The following is a 19,657-nucleotide window of genomic DNA, read 5'->3' as shown; positions in this document are numbered from 1 at the left end:
AAACCAGCTGGATGAATTCCAGAAAGTCCAGTTGTTTCCAAAGGCAAGTTTAGAAAACAGTTTGCATATAACTAAAAGGCTGATGTGCATGAATAGCATTTTACCTGTATGGATTTATCTCTGTTAACAAAAATTGGTGGATTAATTCTCTGGAACAGATAGAGAAAAACAAGAGCATAGATTCAAATGCTCCATGAACAGAAGGGATTTTGATCCAGCAGAGGATCCAGTGACCTTCGCCAATTCCCACACCATCGTAGCCCCATGTACCTCCACCCTGTGCTAGTGTGTTTTCCAATTTTCTGGAGCAGATTTTCAGAGGAAGAAGGGGGGTGGCAGAGGGCAAACTGGGGAAAACTGCCTTCCCCTTCTTCCACAGGTGGAAGCACCCAATGTGCATTCCAGGCTAAGTTAGGAAAATAGCATACAAATAAACAAAACATACCTATCACCAAGAGCTGGTGTAACACAACAGTTAAGACACTTATCCAAAAGTCAAGAAGCACCTGGTTCATGTCCTGTCTCTCCCCTGAACTGCACAGGTGGCTTGCATGCCGCCCCTCCCTCCTGCCCAGCACCTGCAATATGGGATTGTTACAAAGAGCACTGAGATAATACACAACTATGCGGAATATTTTAAAGCACTATGTTGCTCTCACCAAGTACATCCTTGGTTATCTTTCAACTCATTTTCTTTTCGTACCTTACATCTGCATGTTGCGTTGTAAATGCAACTTGTAAATGTAAGGTACATTTCTACAGGAGGAGTAACTGTGACACTGTGGCTTCTTTACACAATGAAGGTGTGTTAACTGGACCACTGCATCTTGCTGATCAGTTCAGCACAGATCTATTAATTTGGAAATAAATTCAGCATAGACCATGTCTTTCCCAGCCTGGCTAGTATGAAAATCATCTCCATCATCTCCATCACCTTCATCATTGGAAAAAGTGATGCAACTTTAAATAAGACGTGCTATAAGCCGACTTCTAGAAATTAAGTCTCCCCATTGCTGACCATCTGGGGATCTGTGATGGCAAGACTGATCAGCTGGGAAATACTCTGCTGCAAGAGAGAGGAATAAGCCCTCTGAACTAGCAGATTTAATGTTCCACATAAGACTCGGCAGGTGTCAGTGAGAAAGTGAACTCCTCTCTCAAGTGAAATTTTCCTTTCCCACAACCAAATGAAGGCAGAGAACTGATCCGGCTTGGGATAGCTGCTTCAGGGATGCATTCTGAATAAGGGAATCCGGTGAACACGCAAATGTCCACTCCTAGAAACGGAAAAGCCTGTCCTTTTGCTGCTGGGTCGATGAGTCCACCCCACTGGCCAACTAGGTGTTTTGAAAGGAGACATAAAAACCTTATCTTTAGCTGGTAATAACTGCAAATTCACTGTGATGCAAATGTTTCACAACCTTTGCTATTTCATGTTTTGGCTCTCCCTTGGAAGAGTCACTTGCACAATAAGGAAGCTGAAAGAAACAAACCATTTGTAAAAACTGTATAGTGATGTGTTCAAGTACCATCTCGTGATGTTTTGCCTGTAGCATCGTGTCTTCCTGCTGATTTAGAAACTTGTGTTCATGTTCTAGATCAAAAGTAGAGTCAATGGCAGAATGTCGCAGAGGATTCTGTGAACAGTCCTGTATCAACCATGCTTACCGGAAAATTAGTCCTGCTGCATTTGATTTCTGAGTTTAAGATTAAAGCTACACTCTTAAGAGACCCTGCCCACTGCCAACCGAGGCTTCCTCTCAAGATGATGCACCTTATAACACTCCATAAAGACATACAGAGAATGTGCTCGCTAAATATGCTTTCTACTCCATATGGGAGACCTTGGAGAGTCCCTTCAATCTGAGAAATTCTAGCACCAAGAAGTAGCGTTTGGAGTAAGTCTCCAGTGTTTAGTTTTATGCAAAGATATCTGGAACCAGTGCAGAACAAGTACCTGGACCTCTGCCTGGCATCTCCCCAGTAACCAAGCTCATCCCAGGGATTTCCTGCTCCGATTTCCTGATTCTCCGCAGCTCTACCCCTGAACCACTGTAAGTAGGACACCTTTGGCCCCTGCAAAAAACTTTTATCCTAGGTGGGCTCCAAAGTGGCAGGTAGATTCCATCCCGAAGAAAGCAGCTGGGTGAAATGGTTCCAGGGAGAAAAGTTCTGCGGGTTAAGAGTTCAGCACCTACTGCTTCTCTGCATTAAAATCATTTCACCCCTACCTCGGTTTATATCATTTCAGTATCACCTTGTGTTTTAATACATGACTCATGTCACAGTTCCATCTAGTAAGACCTTCAGTGGGAGCCCCAGGTAACACGGATCAGCCATTTTTTAAAATGTGGAGTTATAATTATTTCATAAGCTTCCCTAAGAGCCGGGGACAGGGTGAGATAGAAATCTCAGATAAATATAGTCCTTTCATTTGCATTATGCAATGACAATTCAGAAAGTCAGCCCCTCTGGGAAATTATGCAGCTGAACTGGGTAAAGTTCATGCAGGGACGGATGGGATGGCTCTCCCAAGGTCTCGTTCGTGCCGCCGCCCATGGGGACGGAGGCCCCCTGGATACGACGCCGTCGCGAGCAAAGGACGACACGCAGGTGTGAGGGAAAATCAGTGTCTCCTTGTGCCTGGCGGTACAACCGCACACACAAGGTCAGCTCCAACTCAGTTTGCTTCAATGAAAAACAAAAACTAAACGGAGTTTATTTAACTGGTTTAACAAAGCTGGTTGAGTGCCTGACCAGTAACTCCAAGCCGAATTATCCGGATGCAAGTTCCACATACTGTGGTAAAGAGTGACTCACTGCTATCCACCCATTAAAGAAGGGACTCGCACAGTGTGGGGACGTTAAAAACACATTATATAACGGCAGGCATAAAACTGGCCCTGCGCTGAACAGCAGCAGCGAAACGTGCGGAGTGTTTTCCACATTTCAAGTCCCTCTTAAGTCATTCAGTCGTGCGGCGGAGCTCCCTGACAAGGTCCACCCCGGGCTGGTGAGAGCTGTGACATCACCGAGCAAAAGATTGGCTGCAGCCAGCCCTCTTCTGTTTGCAGCTGAGGGGAGGCCCTGAACGTGTGTCTTGCTGGTGGATCCCTCGCCCTTGTGGGAGGGACGTGGGGCTTATCCAACCAGAATTTGTCTGGCCGCTGCATGGCTGATGATCTTTTCCCCCGTCCAGCATCTCGATCCACCACAAAGAAGCTGAAGTTCAAATAGGGCTGTCTCAGCCTCCTGGAAATGATGGAGTGAAAGCTTCAGGACGAAACGCGGAAAAGCCAGCGCTCCTGAAAAGCAAGTCGCTACTGCAGCCTATTGTCCTTGCGTGTCTATAGCAGGAGAGCCGACGGTTAAAGAGACGAGAGTTAAAGCAGTGAGGAAGGAACAGGAGTGCCGGAGCTGCATGTGGTGGCCCTTCCAAGCACGATACCAAATGCACGAGCCTTTTCAGGCAACATAATCTAGGTAGCTCGCATCACAGATGAATAGATTTCTTTTAGCATGAGTGATGTCCCTATTTCTGTGGATGAGCCGGTCCATGAATCGTTGATTTGTTTTTTTAAAAAGCAAGTCTGAAGGTTGAAGAAAGAAACCCAAAGGAAGCAGGGTAAGAATATGCAGTATATCACATTGAATGTTAATGTATATTTGCATTGTTGGCTGCAAAAGCAATTTTTAAAGATTTAGAAAACAAAGCCAGCCTTTCAATATGCCTGGTAAGTTTGAGTTCTGTTTTCTTGAAGTTATCAAAAAAATCCTTAAAGTTCTTATTAAAATGCATGCGTACAAACTTGGGGATGTTACGAGTTCTGCAATTATTTTTCTTGATTTTTAAAAGCTTAAAAATATGTGTCTGCAAAGTCAGTCTAAAACACTGAAGTGCCAAAGAGCAAATTACATTTTAATTAAAATACCAGCCAGTTCATTGCAATATTTATCATGTTAAAATGGTTCTTTTCTCCATAAATTGTACACAGACAAATTCTCTACACTTTGTGCTACTTCTGTGAAAGGTCTATTGTATTGCAACCCTAGGAAGACTAGGAACCTAGCCTTTACTTTCCTCTGAGCACCGACCAGATGAAAAGATACAGAGAGTTCCTCTAAGCAACAGCTCCTGGAGTATCACAGTGTTTGCATGCTTAAGTGAAAACCTCTTTAAAAAAAGAAGTCTAAACCAAGCAAGAGCTGGAAATATTTTTAACAGGTTTTGCAGTAGATACCAAACATGAAACTTGAAACCAATGAGATATGATTGAACAGCGGTGCAAAGCCCTTATTTTGCAGAGCTTTAAACACATGAAACAGAAAGCAAAAATGTTACGACATCTTTCAGCATGCGTTAGCTTAAGTGAAAATAATGTGAGGCCACTGTTAAAGGAGAGTCAGAACAGATGTAACAAATGGGGTTGACTTTCTAAGAGGATGAGCAACAAGAAGGGGTGCTTGCTGGTAAATTTCTGACCCAGAAACAGTGCTTGTGGAGGCTTGTTTTCTTTTTGCTAACACTGTAACAGAGAGAAGACGGAAAGTTTGGGACAGACAGTCCTTTGAACTCCCGAAATGTGCTGGTAGCTTTTCAAAACAAACGTTCTTGAAGAATTAATTAAGAATCCCTCTCCATTAGGCATCTGTGTGTCCCCCACCCACCCAACCCCTACTGCATCCTCAGCAACTTGAGGAGCCTTCAAGAAGAGCTGGGATTAAAGCACACAATTTAAAGCACACAGAAATAACAGAACTGCTTCTGTCTGCTTCAAGGGCGGTTGGGAACAAAAAATGGCATGCAGGGGGAGGAAGGTTGGACCCGATGGCCTTCATGGCCCCTGCCAACTCTATTCTGTGAAAGTAACTGGTTTTGGATGGTTCTCCTGCCAGTTCTTTTGTACAAGAAGTATGTATGGTTAGGTTCCTCCTGTCAAAGTAGCTAATGTGTCTAAAATTCGGAGAAGGTGCCCATCCGTTTCTTGCAACACCACAAGCAAAGAAGTGGGTGTTCATCTATCGTTCTTCTGCATCAAGGGCACGACTGTAACACGCTCCACACCCAAAATGTTGTCCTGTGGAACTGACTGCCTTGCCCTCCTCTCAAGCCCTGATGCTTTGACTGAGGCAGCGCTGCCAAAGGCAAGGGCAGCGTGGGATGAACACCTTCCTGAGCCTCTTCCAAGAAACATTTCTGCACAGAATGAGGGTAACTGCAGCTCCCCTGTGCTGCGTGGAGTGGCCAATGGACTGCTTTTTAACACACTTGTCAGAAAAGAAAAGCATGCATCAGGTTAGGATGCACAACTTCTTAATTAGCTAGCGAATTTGCTTCTCCAGTAAAATGGCAACAGCCTTTCATGTTCCTTCCAAGAACTAGTAAAGTCTGTAGAATCCTGAAATAACGTAGACTACCCGAGAGCACATGTGGAGAAACTCTCCATAATGCTACCAACTAAGTGCAGACTGTTAAGGAGATCAAAAGAGAAGAAGGGCTGCGATGTCTCTCTCTAGCCCAGTATTCTGTTTCCACAGTAGCCAACTGGATGCCTCTAAGAAACTCACAAGTAGATCGTAAGGACAATGCCACCCCTGTGTTCCCCAGCAACTGGCACCCAACTGATTTTGGAGATAATGCATCATGATTAGCAGCCACTGACAGCCTTCCCCTCCAGGAAAGATTGCTATCTTTCTGCAGAACAGGGGACTCCAAATATTTTATGCTAGTCTCTGTCATTAAGTCGTTATGGTTCCACTCTCTGATCTGGAAGTCAAAGATTCAGAAATCTCCCTGAGATCTCTCTGCACAGTCTGAAGACACACAAAAATGCTCCTGTGATCTCCTGGTGGAGACTCCCAACCCTCCTCTGAAGCACTGCAGCTCTGTCAAACCAAAGCAGGTCCAAAGCAGCTTATGCAGAGGCAATGTTGCTTTATGAAGAGTGGATCTGGGAGCAGAAGAGTAAATTAAGGGGCAGAAGAGAGAAACAGGCGACAGAGAACCTAGAGGCGAAGACCGCTTAAGAGAATATGCAACAAATTCTTGTTTATTCTCTAGAGCTGTCAACTAGTACAGATACTCTGAGGCTGATACAACTGCAATTTCTGCAAAATTTGGATTATGCCTAATAAGACAGAATTTCCTCTAACCCACCTAGATCAACATTCGTTGTAAAGCTGCATTTATTCATGTATCTGTCCACTACTTCTATGTCCCGTTTTTCTTCCAAAGAGCCCAAGGAAGTACACACGATCCTACTTCCATCCATTTTTATCTTCCCAACAATCCTGTGAGGTACATTACTCAGGAAGTCAGTGATTAGTCCAAAGTCATCTGATAGGCTTCACAGCAAAGTACAGACGAGAACCCTTGTCTCCCCAGTCTTAGTTCAACACTATCATTTCCTACTTAGGATAATTTTACAGCCTTCTCAACATCTAGAATCTGGGTGCCCAGCAGAGTTCTCGCTGCCTGCATGTGCTTCATGAAACTTCAGGGACGTCTGGGAATGCGTTTCTTCTCCTTGCACACAGAAAACATGCATTAGCGTCCTGGAGGAATATGCCGTGAAGTGCTATCTGGTATGCTAAAACACGGGCACGGATCCAGTATTATTTTTTCCAGGAAGAAATGCCACATGGCTAAACAGTAGGCCTTTCATGAATTCTCATTCATTTGGGTAGGAAGCCTTGCTCCGTATGGAAGTTGCACCAAAAAAAAAAAAAAATCTTCCATCACTGTTCAGCCTATGAGCTATTATGGAGAATAATCTTGCAAAGCCTAACGGTGCCCAGCTTCCCAAGCCATAATATTGAACTTAAGATGGCTTTTAGTAATGTCTGTTTTGGAAGGGGGGGGAGTTTGAATTTGCAGGTTCCAAATCAAACTTCCCACCCCTCCTCAGTAAGACCGAGCTCAGAAACAGCCCTTTGGGCCACCCATTCATTACGTAAGCACGGAGTAGCCTCTGAGAGGGTCTGCACCGGAGCGCTCTCTCGGCCAAGGGCCTGCTGGGCTGACACCTCTTTTTCTCCCTGGGCAAACTATTTGCTGCCTTTGCAATGCGATCGAGCACCACACACCAACTGTACTCTATTAGGAGGAGGGGGAGGAGTTAGAAATCCACAGGCATGTTATGATTTGTGTTTATACTGTGAGCACGTGCCACAAGCGGCAGCAGAACGCTGAAGGTGTGGGAGCAGTGGGAGGCCGTGCGGCAGTGTCATGTTGTTTTGGTTTTTCTTTAAGTCCGGTCAGTCCGTGTTCACCTGTGTAGCTGTGCAGAAATGCAAGTGAAGGCATGGTGCTGCCTTTTCTGTTCCCGAAGAAACCAGCCGTAAGCCAAGGCCTGTCGCTGGACAGGCTCAGCAAGCCACGGTGGTTTTCTACCGCTTTGGGTCTGTTCGGTTGTCCCAACTCTACTGCGTGATTTCAGCCTGTTACATTTGGGTTTTAGAAACCACAAATAGAAGGTTTCTAAGCACAATTCTACGGTTTCTCAGTACTAGGATGGTTTCTTGGGTCATCTGAACTGGAAAGCACAACTCACTGTGGTACCAAGACCAGCTGATTTCACAGAGTCATAGAACAGAGGTGTTGGAAGGGGCCGTGGAGGCCAAAGGGTCCAACCCCTGCTGTTGCAGGACACCAGTTCACACCATCCCACTCGGAGGGCTGCCCAGTTTCTTTTTGGATGTCTCCAGTGTGGGAGGGCCCCCCACCTCTCCAGGCAGCTGGGTCCACTGTCGCATTGCTCGGACAGTGAGGAAGCCTTTCCTGAAGCTAGAGGGACACCACAGCTTTACGTCCTCCCCCTTTGCCCGAGGATGCTCTTTGCTTGAATCACCTGGGGCAAAGGCCCCCCTGTCCCGCTGGCTCCCTCCGAAGCAGGGGGTGAGGATGCCTGACCAGCAACCTCTTCCACCCTCCTATGCCTTGCTTCCACAGCAAAGGCTGCCCAACGGCCCTGGCAAGTGGAACGTGGCTTGCCGCTGCAGCCGTCCAAGAGGGGCTGCATTCCTCCCCACGGTGCCGGGAGGAGGGAGGGGCCAGGAAACGGGGGAGGGAGGAGAGCGGCCAGCATGAGCCTGGTCACCTGTCAGCCACACTGAGGCACAAGGCCACTGACTGTGGCAGCCGCACAGGGCTGCTTGCCGTGACGTGTAAACCCAGCCTCTGACTCGTCTGGGGAGAGACAAGCCGGGATCCCTAGTGTTTGCAAGAAAGCAACAACCCACGGACTGGGGGCCCTCAGCTTCTGGACAGCAGGCATAAGCGATGGGGAAGACAGAGGCAGGACCCCCTGGCTGGAGCCACACCGGGGGCAAGTGACCAAAGCATGTTTTACCATCATTCGAGTGGGTCCGGGGTCTGTGTGAGCGCATGCATGCACAGACCCCGTGGCAGATCCTTCCTACCAAGAAATCTTCTGCATATCTTGAGCTAAAGTAGCAGCAAAGTATAGCAGTTTCTTACTGCTTATTATGGTTTATTGCTTATTATCGTTTACTTATGGCATGTGCCCCTAGGCTTCCTTAGAGGTCAAGTCAGTTCTGGTTTGAAGTGGCCTTTTTAAAGAGCCATTAAGTTCCATGACATGGGATTGTGTCTTTGGATATGGAAGACCTGGCCATGGAGAAAATGTAGTGATTTCTGAGATTTTTTTATATGCCTCTTTAAAAAAAAATGCAGCCATTGTTGTTATAGGAATTGCTGTTTGGAGGCAACAGCTATACGGAAAGCACAGAAAAAGAATGAGAGGCACTTCAAACATTGTGGGGCTTACTTTTGTCTTACAGGTTTTGGATGGGCTATTCAAATATACTCTGTAATCTCTGTAATATGGCAGATGTGATATCACAAAGCAGCTGAACTTAGGGCTGCCACATTTTCCCATTCTTGCACTCACAAGAGTAGTAGAAACTTTACTTGAATGTTGCTCTTGGCTTACATTTATGTCACTTTAAAGCATTTTAATTTGCTTAGAAGACACTTTCTTTTGAAATCATTTGAAATGATTTGTAGTACAATAATAGCAGCCAAGGGGCTACTTGGATCTGGAAGCCAGCCAAGGACTGCAAGATGAGTGAACATCCTCGATTCTTGCCCTGGAGGGCACTCCCTCCAAGTCTGCTGGGGTGGATCTCAGAATGGGGAAGCTGACACAACACTATCTGGATAGCCTGTTAAATTTCTGAAGCCCCACAGCCTCTGATTTCGGAGCACTTTATCCTGAAGGGGCAGTCAGAGCTCTAAAACAGGAGGCCACATCCGCCAAATGGTTTCTAGCATGCAAGTCTAGCAGTCCCAGCAGTTCAAGTGATGCAACGGAAGCCGTTTCTAAAAAGCTGTTCTTAGCAAAGCATTCCCAGCAGCACATTATCTAGTGAAACACTCTAGTGAAACATGGCTAAACAAAAGGATTCAATATTCCTTCCTATTCCCAACCAAGGATGGAATATCACACCAGGAAGAGAAAGAGAGAAGCACTGGATTTCCCTGGCTAAGACGATGCTACTGAGTGAAAAAGCAAACATGTGTCCACCAGTGTTGCTCCGATCACTAAATACGTGCACATTCTATGCTTCATATTCATTCAGAGCCCTTTTAACCTGGGTGAAAGGGGACACAACGCTTCATGCACACATAGGCTTCTTGAGTAATAGGGGAATTCATTAAACATGCTCAAGAATTTAAGGGTAGCCAGGCTTCCAACCGATGCTGTTTGAAATTAAGCCAAAATTTCTCTGTACGATCACAAATATAGAGGGGCAGTTGAATGATGGAGAGGGAGAGAAGAGAAAATAATGTGCAGATCAGGAGACTTAATACTGTAGATGAAGGTCCAAAAATAGGATTGTTTGGGAAAGATACCACTCCTTGAGTTTAAGCAGAAGATGGGGATGCATTAAAACTCCTAGGAAAGAGAGAAAATGGAACTTTAAAAAATGAGAGACTGCAGCAGATCTCTGCCTCAAGCAAGGTGAGCAACTGAAGGCCAGGGTCATGGAAAGTCTAGGCAAAAAGGTGTTAGAACGAACTGTTCAGTGCTTCTTGGCAGGTTTGACCAGGGTTATGAGGGCTGGGGGAGGCAGGAGGGTCTCTCTGGGAGATGCTGCCCCTGAACAGCCATGACGTTCTGGAGTTTGCCATGCTCAAGAAAACAGTCAGAGCATGGGGAATTCAGAGTGTGAGTTCAGCCTGTTACTTGCCAGAGCCATTGCAAATGCCAGAGGGGCTGATTTTGGATGGACTTCCAATAAAGAAGTTCGGAAGTTCACAGCGGTTCAGAACTGTGACTGGCCCTCGGGCTGCTACAGCTTGGCAAAACCTGGTCCAGAGATCGCTTTAGGATGGGCACATGAACACAATTAATTTGCTATTTGCCCACCCTGGGGCTAGCCTGCCTTTTGCCCTGCCACTTTTCCCACCGGTGCCCCGCTTCACTCGATCAAGGAGCTCCTTGAAGTTCCAGCTTCCATAGCTGACAACTATGCTGGGAGCCTAGAGTGCCCTGCTCCGCTATTTAGCCTGTTAACAAGATCTCGCAGGATAAGGCCAAGTGACAAGTTCTCTAGAGAACATCTTCAGTGCGAAAACTGAGCTTTGGGGTGCTGGGGAGCACTTTCTTAGACAGCTGAAGCAGCTTTTTTCATGCAGTTTGGCCAGGGCACCTGGGACCAGGCACCCTTTTCTGCAGCCCAGGGGAAACCTGCAATGAAGTCCTTTCCAACCACTTTGGAGAATGCCATTCTCCATGCACACCACCTCAAGAGTCATAAAAGAAACATATTTTACTCCAGATATACATGAGAATGGTACCATGGCCCATGCGGGGAGTTTTCAATCATGTTCTCAAAAATGATCTTTCTTGGCTGTTTCTGTTTAATATTGTGTTTTGTTTAATGTTACATCCAGCCTGACAAAGAGCGCTGCAAGGTCTGCTGTTTGTAACTTTAAACTTGGTTCTAAATGTCCTCGTTGTGAACTATAATTTAGCCTCAATCTTCCCCCTGTCCCATGGTTAATAAATCCAACCCAGTTCCCCTGGGCCCTGGTATATGGAAGTATATGGTATACACTCCCCTCCCCACCCCTTACATATGACAATGTCACCAAGGGCAAATGAAGCTAATTCAAACTGATAACCTTACCAAGGCGTGCACTCATTCTCAATTAGCTTGTCTCGCTCCCCGGGATATTAGTCTGGCAAATCTGATTAGTTTACTGGACAGCAATTGTGCTACTAGGGAGAAGGACAATTTGAACAAAAAAGCAAGGACTGAAGCGGTTCTCCCTGGCAAAGAGGCTCACAAGAGAGCCACTACCTGAATGCCAGGCTCAGGAGGATAGGAGTGGCACCGGCCACCTCCATGTGGATACACGAGTGTGCAAAGACCGCATGAGGGTGGCCTTCTCTTGTGCAGCACCCACACGGGAAATTAATGATAATGATAATGATGGCCTCTCACAATCTTTAAAAGGCAAGGCACTTTGCACTGGCGTAGATACCACAAGGGGATATAATTTTCTTCTCCGAAGATGCATAGAGCAAAAATGAACGTTGCCACCAAGATGCTGGTCTCCCAGAGTAAGCGAACAGCCCTATCTCTAACTCAATCCAAAATGGCTGCTTTCCCTAGCGATCATCCTTGCTGGGGACCTATGGAGAGAAAGGCTATATATTTCAGATAAAGGCATGGTTAAAATGAGTAACAGGTTGTGCCAATAGGTTGACCAGGCTTCTAAATGGCAGAGATTTCTTCCTGAGTCACCTCAGGTGACCGCCAGGGAGCTGGAAGGCTGCAGCATTGCCCTTCTGCCGGGCACTGGCAGGGCACACGTGACCGCTGGGGGAAAGCACACCGCGGCGGTCTCTCTTCCCCACCACACGCATGCACGCCAGCCAGCCAGCCGCAGGCCACACGCTCGCCTCACTGCCTCTCAGTGCATGAGCTCCTGTGTTGCCCGGCCCCGGCAGGCTGTGTGGTGGGAGCCGCTTCCAAACCACACCGGAACCGTGGCTTCTTTTCCCCAGCGATCATGCAAACCCCACCATTTTGGGCCTGAGAGGTCCCTGACTGCAAAAGCAGCTGGAACAGATTGGAATGGATAGTATTTTAGCAAAAGTATATGGCAGGAAGCGCGTGTCCCAGATGAGTCGACAAGACTGCACAAGATGCTGACATCCCACCCTCAAATGTTCTCATTCAGCCACTTGACAGGACGAAGACGGAATTTCTTTGATTTGTTCATATTTTGTCATATCCCCCCCCCCCCCCGCTAGCATCTCTACATAGAACTTTTGTCATCTCTGGGCTAAGAAAAAGGCTGATACACCCTCAGTCTTCCCTGTGCTGCTAAATAAATGAGATCCTGTCATTTCCAATACATGGGAGGCAACAAGTATTTCGCTAATACTGCCACTCCAATAAAACAATTCAAGATTTAATTCTGATCTAAAATACAACTTAAATTGTTTTTTAAAAATGTGAACATGCAGTATCTAAATTCAGATGTGTGAAATGTTCGTAGTAAATATAAAAAGCTTTCGATGCGGCAAGATAATCCCAACAGTGAGGCTGTCTTTTGGTGTTCACTTGTAACTTGCAATGCCAAGGAAAACATTTAGCTTTGTTTCTCATTCTCAAGAATGGGAAATGGGGGGGGGGGGGAATGTAATATCTTTTCTTTGGAAGACTGTTCTCTCTCTACTTATTAGATGATAGGATTATTTTCAAGTTGTGTCCCTGAGGCACAATTAGCTGAGCAAATGTTGAAAGAACAGACGTGGTAAGTTCCATTACCCCTTCTTACCCCTCTGCCAACCATCAGAGTAGCCAAGACAAGGTGCTAAGAATGAACTCTCAGTCCCATCAGTGTCAATACAAGCTCTGCCAGAGGTGTCACTTTGCCCAGAATCCCATACTGACAGAAAGAGCAAAAGAACTGGTCCAAACCAGGAAACCAAAGTCAAATATCAAATATTTTTTAGTTGGGTTTCCCCCTCTTGGATTCAGAATATGAATGTGCTTCAAATACAAGAGCCAAGCCGACATGAGAGAGATAATTGTTCAACAGAGCCGGGCTGGGGTGGGAGGGGTGGGGGTGGGGGGTCCAGTGGCTAAGGGATCTGAGTTGGGCATATGGCTGCTATCCCGGCTCAACGATGGGGTCACTATGCGACCTCGCTGGAAAAGTATAGTGCAAGTCCATTCACGTAACTGCCCCATGTTGTTCATATCCTCAGTTATCCTCACACAAGTTTTCGACATCTGCGCATTTCTTCTTTTGGATGGAGAGCTTTTGTGAGGACATGGATATTTCTGAGATTTATTAGACTGCACCCCCCCTCCAACCGCCACCCTAGCCTTAAAATGGTGAGACAAAGAAGAATTTCAACAAGAAAAACTGAGATTCTATTCATAGCAAATCAGGACTTGTAAGGGGGGGAAAGAGCTGAAAGCCAGATATTGAAGCAAGAAAAGGCCCCCCTGAACAACTATTCCGCTGAAGACATTTTCAAGAACAGTTCAACTGTGTAAAGTAGGAGAGCTGGAAGCCTGCCAGGGTCACCAAGTGTGACCCCCTCTGGAAATGCTGGCTATGGAAGTTAAAGCTGTCCAAGGGGATTTTAATTTATGTTTCCAATTTCTTGAATGCTGTTGCTTGAAAGACTACACAAGGCTTGTTTATCAGAGCCAATGCCTCCTTCCTTGGAAAAATAATCTTATCTTATGGTATCCCCAGCAGAGAAAAGGATGTGTTGTATTAATGTCGTACTAGAACTCTCCTCCCAAAGCGATCTGAGAAAGACCGAGTCCAGGTACCTTCATGAACTCATGTAAGACTTCCCTCGCTGGATTGACTTTTAACTCTAGGGATTAAGCAGGCTTGTTTTTGAGTGTTCCATTTTATGGTATTTCCATTTGCTTTAAGTACTGCCATTAACTTGCCCATCACTGTGGGAACGAGTAGAATGGAAACTGGGATAAATAATTCATTCAGGGATTTTGCTGGGTGTCCACAAATATTTTGGGGTACAGACTCCCATACGGACAGGTGTTTCAGCCGAAGAATGTCAGAATAAACTTCTTGGAGAAAACAAGATCAATATTCTCTATTAGAGATTAGATTTCAATTACAGGACAAAATATTAGAACTAGCCCGACACTTCTGAAGACTAAAATTAGCTCTGCCAAGAGGAAATAACTGGAAGAGTGCTACTTTTATATATTATTAAAATGTTGTTAAACCATCCTTCATCCTAGGATATCCACATATGGGACATTACAATGGCAGAAAACGACATCAGAGTAACAGCAAATCAGAGGCTTAAAAACTGCTGAGCATACTAAACGTAGCCCACGCTTGGGGTTTATGCACATACATAAACCCCAAGTCCCTTGTAAGTCCCTTGCATATGAATGAGTTCTGTTCCGAGAACCCGTTCGTAAGTCTAATTTGTTCGTAAGTCCAACAAAGTTAGCCTAAGTACCCAACTAACACCATTGGTCTTCTAGTACTGTACTGTAATAGGTTTATAATGCCACTGGAGGACTTCCGGAAGTTATGCTTCCGGGTACATGGCGGTGCAGAAGTGCACCCGTGTTGTTTGTCTGATGGGTTCTTCCTCATATGGCATCACCGTTAGGTTGGTGCGACCTGTGTTACTCTTTGCTGGACTCACCTCTCTCCGTTATAGCAGTAAAGTACACAAAAGCACGCTCTCATCTTTGAAAGTTTGCAACTTGAAGGTTTGTATGTAGGGGACTTCCAGTACTTAAAACATTTCAAGGACACAATTCTATGACTTTGTTTGGGGCTGCAGGACAGGTCGGAGCCCACCTCTGACTTCAGAAATGCCTTTCAAGGTTGGAGGTGGAACGCTGGCCAAGGTGGACCCCCTCTACTTTCCCTGCCAGCACAGCTCTTTCCATGCCAGTTGGGCGCCAAAGACGGGACAGCATCGTTGGTGCTACTGCGGGCAGGGGGAGAGGAGGAGTGAGGCACTGTGAGACATCCCGGTGGTACCTCAGCCTCTTCTCCTCATGTGGAGGGGGAAAAGAGTGGAGAACAGTGGAAATCCAAGCCTCCATCCTTGCCTTTCCTACTGCATTCCCACCAGTGGAAGTGTGTGTGTGTGTGTGTGGGGGGGGGTGTTCTTGGCAGCCACACTGGTGGTGTCCTTAAGTGTCAGCACATCTCCCAGTGGTCAGTTCTCTGCTATGCAAAGCAGGCACTTGAATGGAGGGAAATCTGACATTGCCTTTCATCTCTTTATACTGCTGCTGGGTTTTATTTCGCTATTATTTTATATTGCCTTTCTAACATTTAAAACTTTTATACTGTATTTTATTGTCTTGTATGTTATGGTTCATGCTGTGACCATCTCGGGGAGTGCTGCTATTGGATGGCAGAGAAATATGATAAATAAATAAATATTTTCACTCTGGCAAGGAGGATTTAAATACGATTAGCGGCAGCTTTCCTGGTGAAGATAACGCTAGAATAAGAAATAAATTCAGTAGCATTGAAAAGCAGCAAGGAGCACATAAAAACAAAGCTAAAGCAGAACAAAGCAAAAAGTTCAGAACTGAAGGCCCAGACACAGCTTTTATTCTAAAAAGTGGGTCATGGATGCTGCCCCAGAATCCTACTTCGCTTCATTTTGGGTCCCTAAAGGGCACCGGGCAAAGACTGCCTTGGCCACTCCCTTTCTCCCAACCTTCCCTGCCTGTTGCCTCCACCAGTATTTTGACCCGTTCCAGGAGGCACAACATGAGGCTGCACTTGAAAAGGGTGCTTTACATGGGGCTTCCCTTGAAGACGGTCCGAAAAATTCAACTGGCCCAGAATCAGGCAGCCAGCCTGCTAACGAGGGAGACTCCTCCTCGGGAAATAAGGAGTGTGGCCAGAACAAGAAGGGCCTTTTCGGGAGTGGCACTGAAACTTTGGAAGGAGCTCCCCAGATAGGTTTCCCTGGTGCCCTCTTTATAATGTGGTGCCGGGCAAAGAGCGTTTTATTTTGCCGGTATTTTAATCTGTATTTAATGGCATTTTTAATAGAATGTGATATAGCTTTGATGAAATCTCTAGTTCTGTTAAGTTGAGGAGGGTATACTCTGATTGTTCTACTGCTTTATTGCAATTTGATGTTTGTGTTTTTACCATGTTTTATATGGTTCGATGGTTCTAACTTGCCCAGGGAGCCATGTGGCTAATAGGGCGGTTAGAAATGAAATAATAAAAACAAACACACAGACACTCAAATAAGACATGGAGCTGATCAACCACGTGCTCCCACCCCATGTTGGACAGAGATCTGGGAGGGAATCTCCCCGTCCCAGTTTCTAGCCATAAAGAGCCATAAAGAGCCATTAACTCTTCAGTCCAGATGGGAAAGTGAGAGCCCAGCGCCGCGATCAGCAGAGCACAGTCCTGGCTGTGCTCATTATTTACCCCTAAAGTATATATAACCTATCAGCATGGCGACTGCACCCACGGAGGCACCCCTTGAACGTCCCTCACCCGGGCATCTGGACTCGGTTTTAATGTGCTACTGCCAATCAAACTTAGGACAAGCATGGCCTATCCTCGCCATATCTGATAAGAAGATAACCCATGTGCCTCATCCCCTGTGAAAGAGGCCTGAAGGAACAACATTTCTTGCTTTGTTTGGTAGAGCACTGAGAATATTCACGAATGCCACACTCCATCCCCTAACCTGTGATCTACTTAGCGTCACACCACCAGCAAGAGTCTGCTTTCAAGCACCTGCAGTGATATGTGAAAAGGCCAGCTCTGTGGCGACTTCTCAGATAATTAGCAAACTTATTGTACTAGTTACAGGCTCTGCAAACCATCTAAACGCCGCTAAATGCAAACACGTCATCCAGGAAAAATTGTATGATGGTCATGAACCACCTCATTTCTTCTTAGTTAAAAGCAACTGGCTTGGGAACTTTAGTCGGTTCAAGATGACCTTATTTTGCTTCTTCCTGAGCAAAAACCTAACCTGCTGGTCAGGTCTGCATAATGGGTAATGTGATTTATAACAATTTTACGCTCTGAAACATTTCTGAAGGATTAATTACCATTTCCAAAACCGAATTTACTGTCTAGATGACAGGACTGCTTTTGGCATGCTTTGATGTATTATAAGCAGTTAACCATTTTCACTGATTTTATGTTTAAAACAGATCGGTAAGTTCATTCATACAGAACAATATACAAGTAAAAGGACCATGAAGGTGGCTGTCTGCTTGCTGTTAATGGTTGTTGGAGCCGGTTCCAGTAAGACTCGGGATCATGAAGGCAGCGAGGAAGAGGAGGGGCAAGAATTCATATATTCAAACAGATACAAGCGCTCCAGCGACACGCAGGACAAGTGCACCTACACATTCATCGTACCGCAGCAGAAAGTGACGGGCGCCATTTGCGTTAATTCAAAAGAACCCGAAATACTTGAAAACAGGGTAAATAAGCAGGAACTGGAGCTGCTGAACAATGAGCTGCTCAAGCAAAAGAGGCAGATAGAAACCCTTCAGCAGCTGGTGGAGGTAGATGGAGGGATCGTTAATGAAGTGAAGCTCTTGCGGAAAGAGAGCCGCAACATGAACTCGCGGGTCACGCAGCTCTACATGCAGCTGCTGCACGAGATCATCAGGAAAAGGGACAATGCTTTAGAACTTTCTCAGTTGGAGAATAAGATCCTGAATCAAACTGCCGACATGCTGCAGCTTGCGAACAAATACAAGGACCTGGAGCACAAGTACCAACATTTGGTGACCATTGCAAATAACCAGTCCGTAATTATTGGGCAGCTAGAAGAGCACTGCCAACGAGCGTCGGGCATTAAACCAGTCCTCCAGCCTCCACAGGCACCCAACCGGGTCTACCAGCCGCCCACTTACAATCGTATCATTAATCAGATATCTACCAATGAGATTCAGAGTGACCAGAATTTGAAAGCTCTGCCACCGACTCTCCCAACCATGCCGCCAGTTACCAGCATTCCAACGTTCACGGACAAACCATCAGGTAAGTAGATTACTCGATATACCTAAATATCTTGAATAAGATCAAGGAAATCCCGAAACTCATTGCGTTTCACAAGTCATTGTGAGGTCCCAAGACTTTGGAGACAGGTAATGACCTATTGCAATAACAAGCTGACAACACATGAGAAGTTGCGTGTGTGTGGGAAGGGGTTGTTGACCAGTGAGGCATCCCACACTTTGCAAAAATGCAGGACCACAACGTTCTGGAGCTCAGTGTGGCTTTTTGTTCACCTGCCTTCAAAGTGGTTGGAGCCCTCAAAGCCCTGCGGCGCTCTGGCATGGACCCTCATCTCCCGCAGGGGAAAACAGAAGCTGCCGGGCAACTTAAGTAGGACAATTTCACCCCACTCCACCTTGCTTTTCCGCTTCCCTTTTATCAACTGATGCCCTCAATATTCAGTGCTGCTTGGAGGAAAGGACCAAACTCAGTTCTTATCAGTTTTGGGGCCGCCTAAGTGGTGAAGCCTGGTCTAATTTGTGCTGCCCACTGGAGAGGCATGGGATCACCAAGGGCAGGAGGAAATGAATGATATGAGCAAATGATGCTGCCAAATTCTAAACAACTTTACTGCCTGTTTTGCATTTTCCCCTAAAATCACTTAGGCAGTGGGAAAAACACCATCTACCAATACTCTGACAAGAATCTCAGCCCCTTTTCTCAGAATCTTGTGTGTGTTCACAGTGCAAAGGAGGAAATTTAGATATTTATTATTTATTATTAAATTAGATATTTAGATAAATTTAGATATATGGCCAGCGATGAAATGTGGGGGAAATGTCCAGATACCTGCTCAGATTACTTGGGCTGCCTGCTGCAGCCCATCATGCGAAGCGTGCCAGGGGACATTTTGGATTTTCAAATCACAGCTGGCCCAAGCGATGCCTTATCGTGTGGGAGGAAGTGGTGATGGCGGCGTGTGCAATGGTGAAACAACATGGCTTGTATTAGGGTCACGCAAGTGCTGTTTAATGCTCACATAAAGCACCCTTGCTGGGTCTGCGCAACACGGCGACAACCCTCCAAGGTGTGCACATTTAAAGTGGAAGCCAACAAGCACCACAGCCATCTGTGGCTTAAAACAGCTGTGGGGAATTAGGATGAGGTGAGAACCAGGAGCTGCTCAGTGATGAAGGACCGTATGCCTGGGGACGGGCCATAGCTCATGGGTGGAGCATGTGCTTGGCACACAAGAAGCTGGATCCCCCGCGGCTCTGCGTAGGGCCAGAGGGACACCTGTCCAAAACCCTGAGCCTGCTGCCAGTTCGTGCTGAAAGTACTGGGCTCGATGGGCCAACAGTCGAAGGACTCAGGCACAGCAGACTTGCAACCGATCCTCTTAGCGCTGCAGGCTCAGTAGATCTCCTTGGATTAACGGAATGCCTGATAACGTGGCCAGATCATTGAGTCTATTTGGAGGGTGACTCAGAAACTCTGGAATTCAAAGCTGGTGTCAAACCCTGAGGATCTCCTCCAGAGTGGTTGTTCTGCTCATTCGGATAGATGCGCACTCTGCTCTTCCGCTTCTAAGTTCAAAGGGACACTAACGCTCTCTGTGGGGGAGGTTAAGCTAAGGAACAGGTAGAAGTCATC

General features: G+C 46.2%; 2 protein-coding genes across 7 annotated transcripts in view; one reads left to right on the top strand and one right to left on the bottom strand.

Annotated features, from left to right (window-relative positions):
* RALGPS1 (Ral GEF with PH domain and SH3 binding motif 1) overlaps positions 1–19,657 on the bottom strand; it is a 168,654-nt gene that overhangs the window by 85,562 nt on the left and 63,435 nt on the right. The window lies entirely within an intron of this gene.
* The window catches only part of ANGPTL2 (angiopoietin like 2), a 31,108-nt gene continuing 14,663 nt past the window's right edge, over positions 3,213–19,657 (top strand). The window contains exons 1-2 of the mRNA XM_044439839.1: positions 3,213–3,625; positions 17,206–18,046. Of these exons, the coding sequence (XP_044295774.1) occupies positions 17,251–18,046 (796 nt within the window). The 5' untranslated portion in view covers positions 3,213–3,625; positions 17,206–17,250. The remainder of the gene's footprint in view (positions 3,626–17,205; positions 18,047–19,657) is intronic.

This window comes from Varanus komodoensis, unplaced genomic scaffold (genome assembly GCF_004798865.1).
Source record: "Varanus komodoensis strain SLA01 unplaced genomic scaffold, ASM479886v1 scaffold36, whole genome shotgun sequence".
In the NCBI taxonomy this organism is placed as follows: Eukaryota; Metazoa; Chordata; class Lepidosauria; order Squamata; family Varanidae; genus Varanus; species Varanus komodoensis.
Note: the sequence above shows the minus strand (reverse complement) of the source record. Positions and strands in the feature narration are given on the sequence as shown.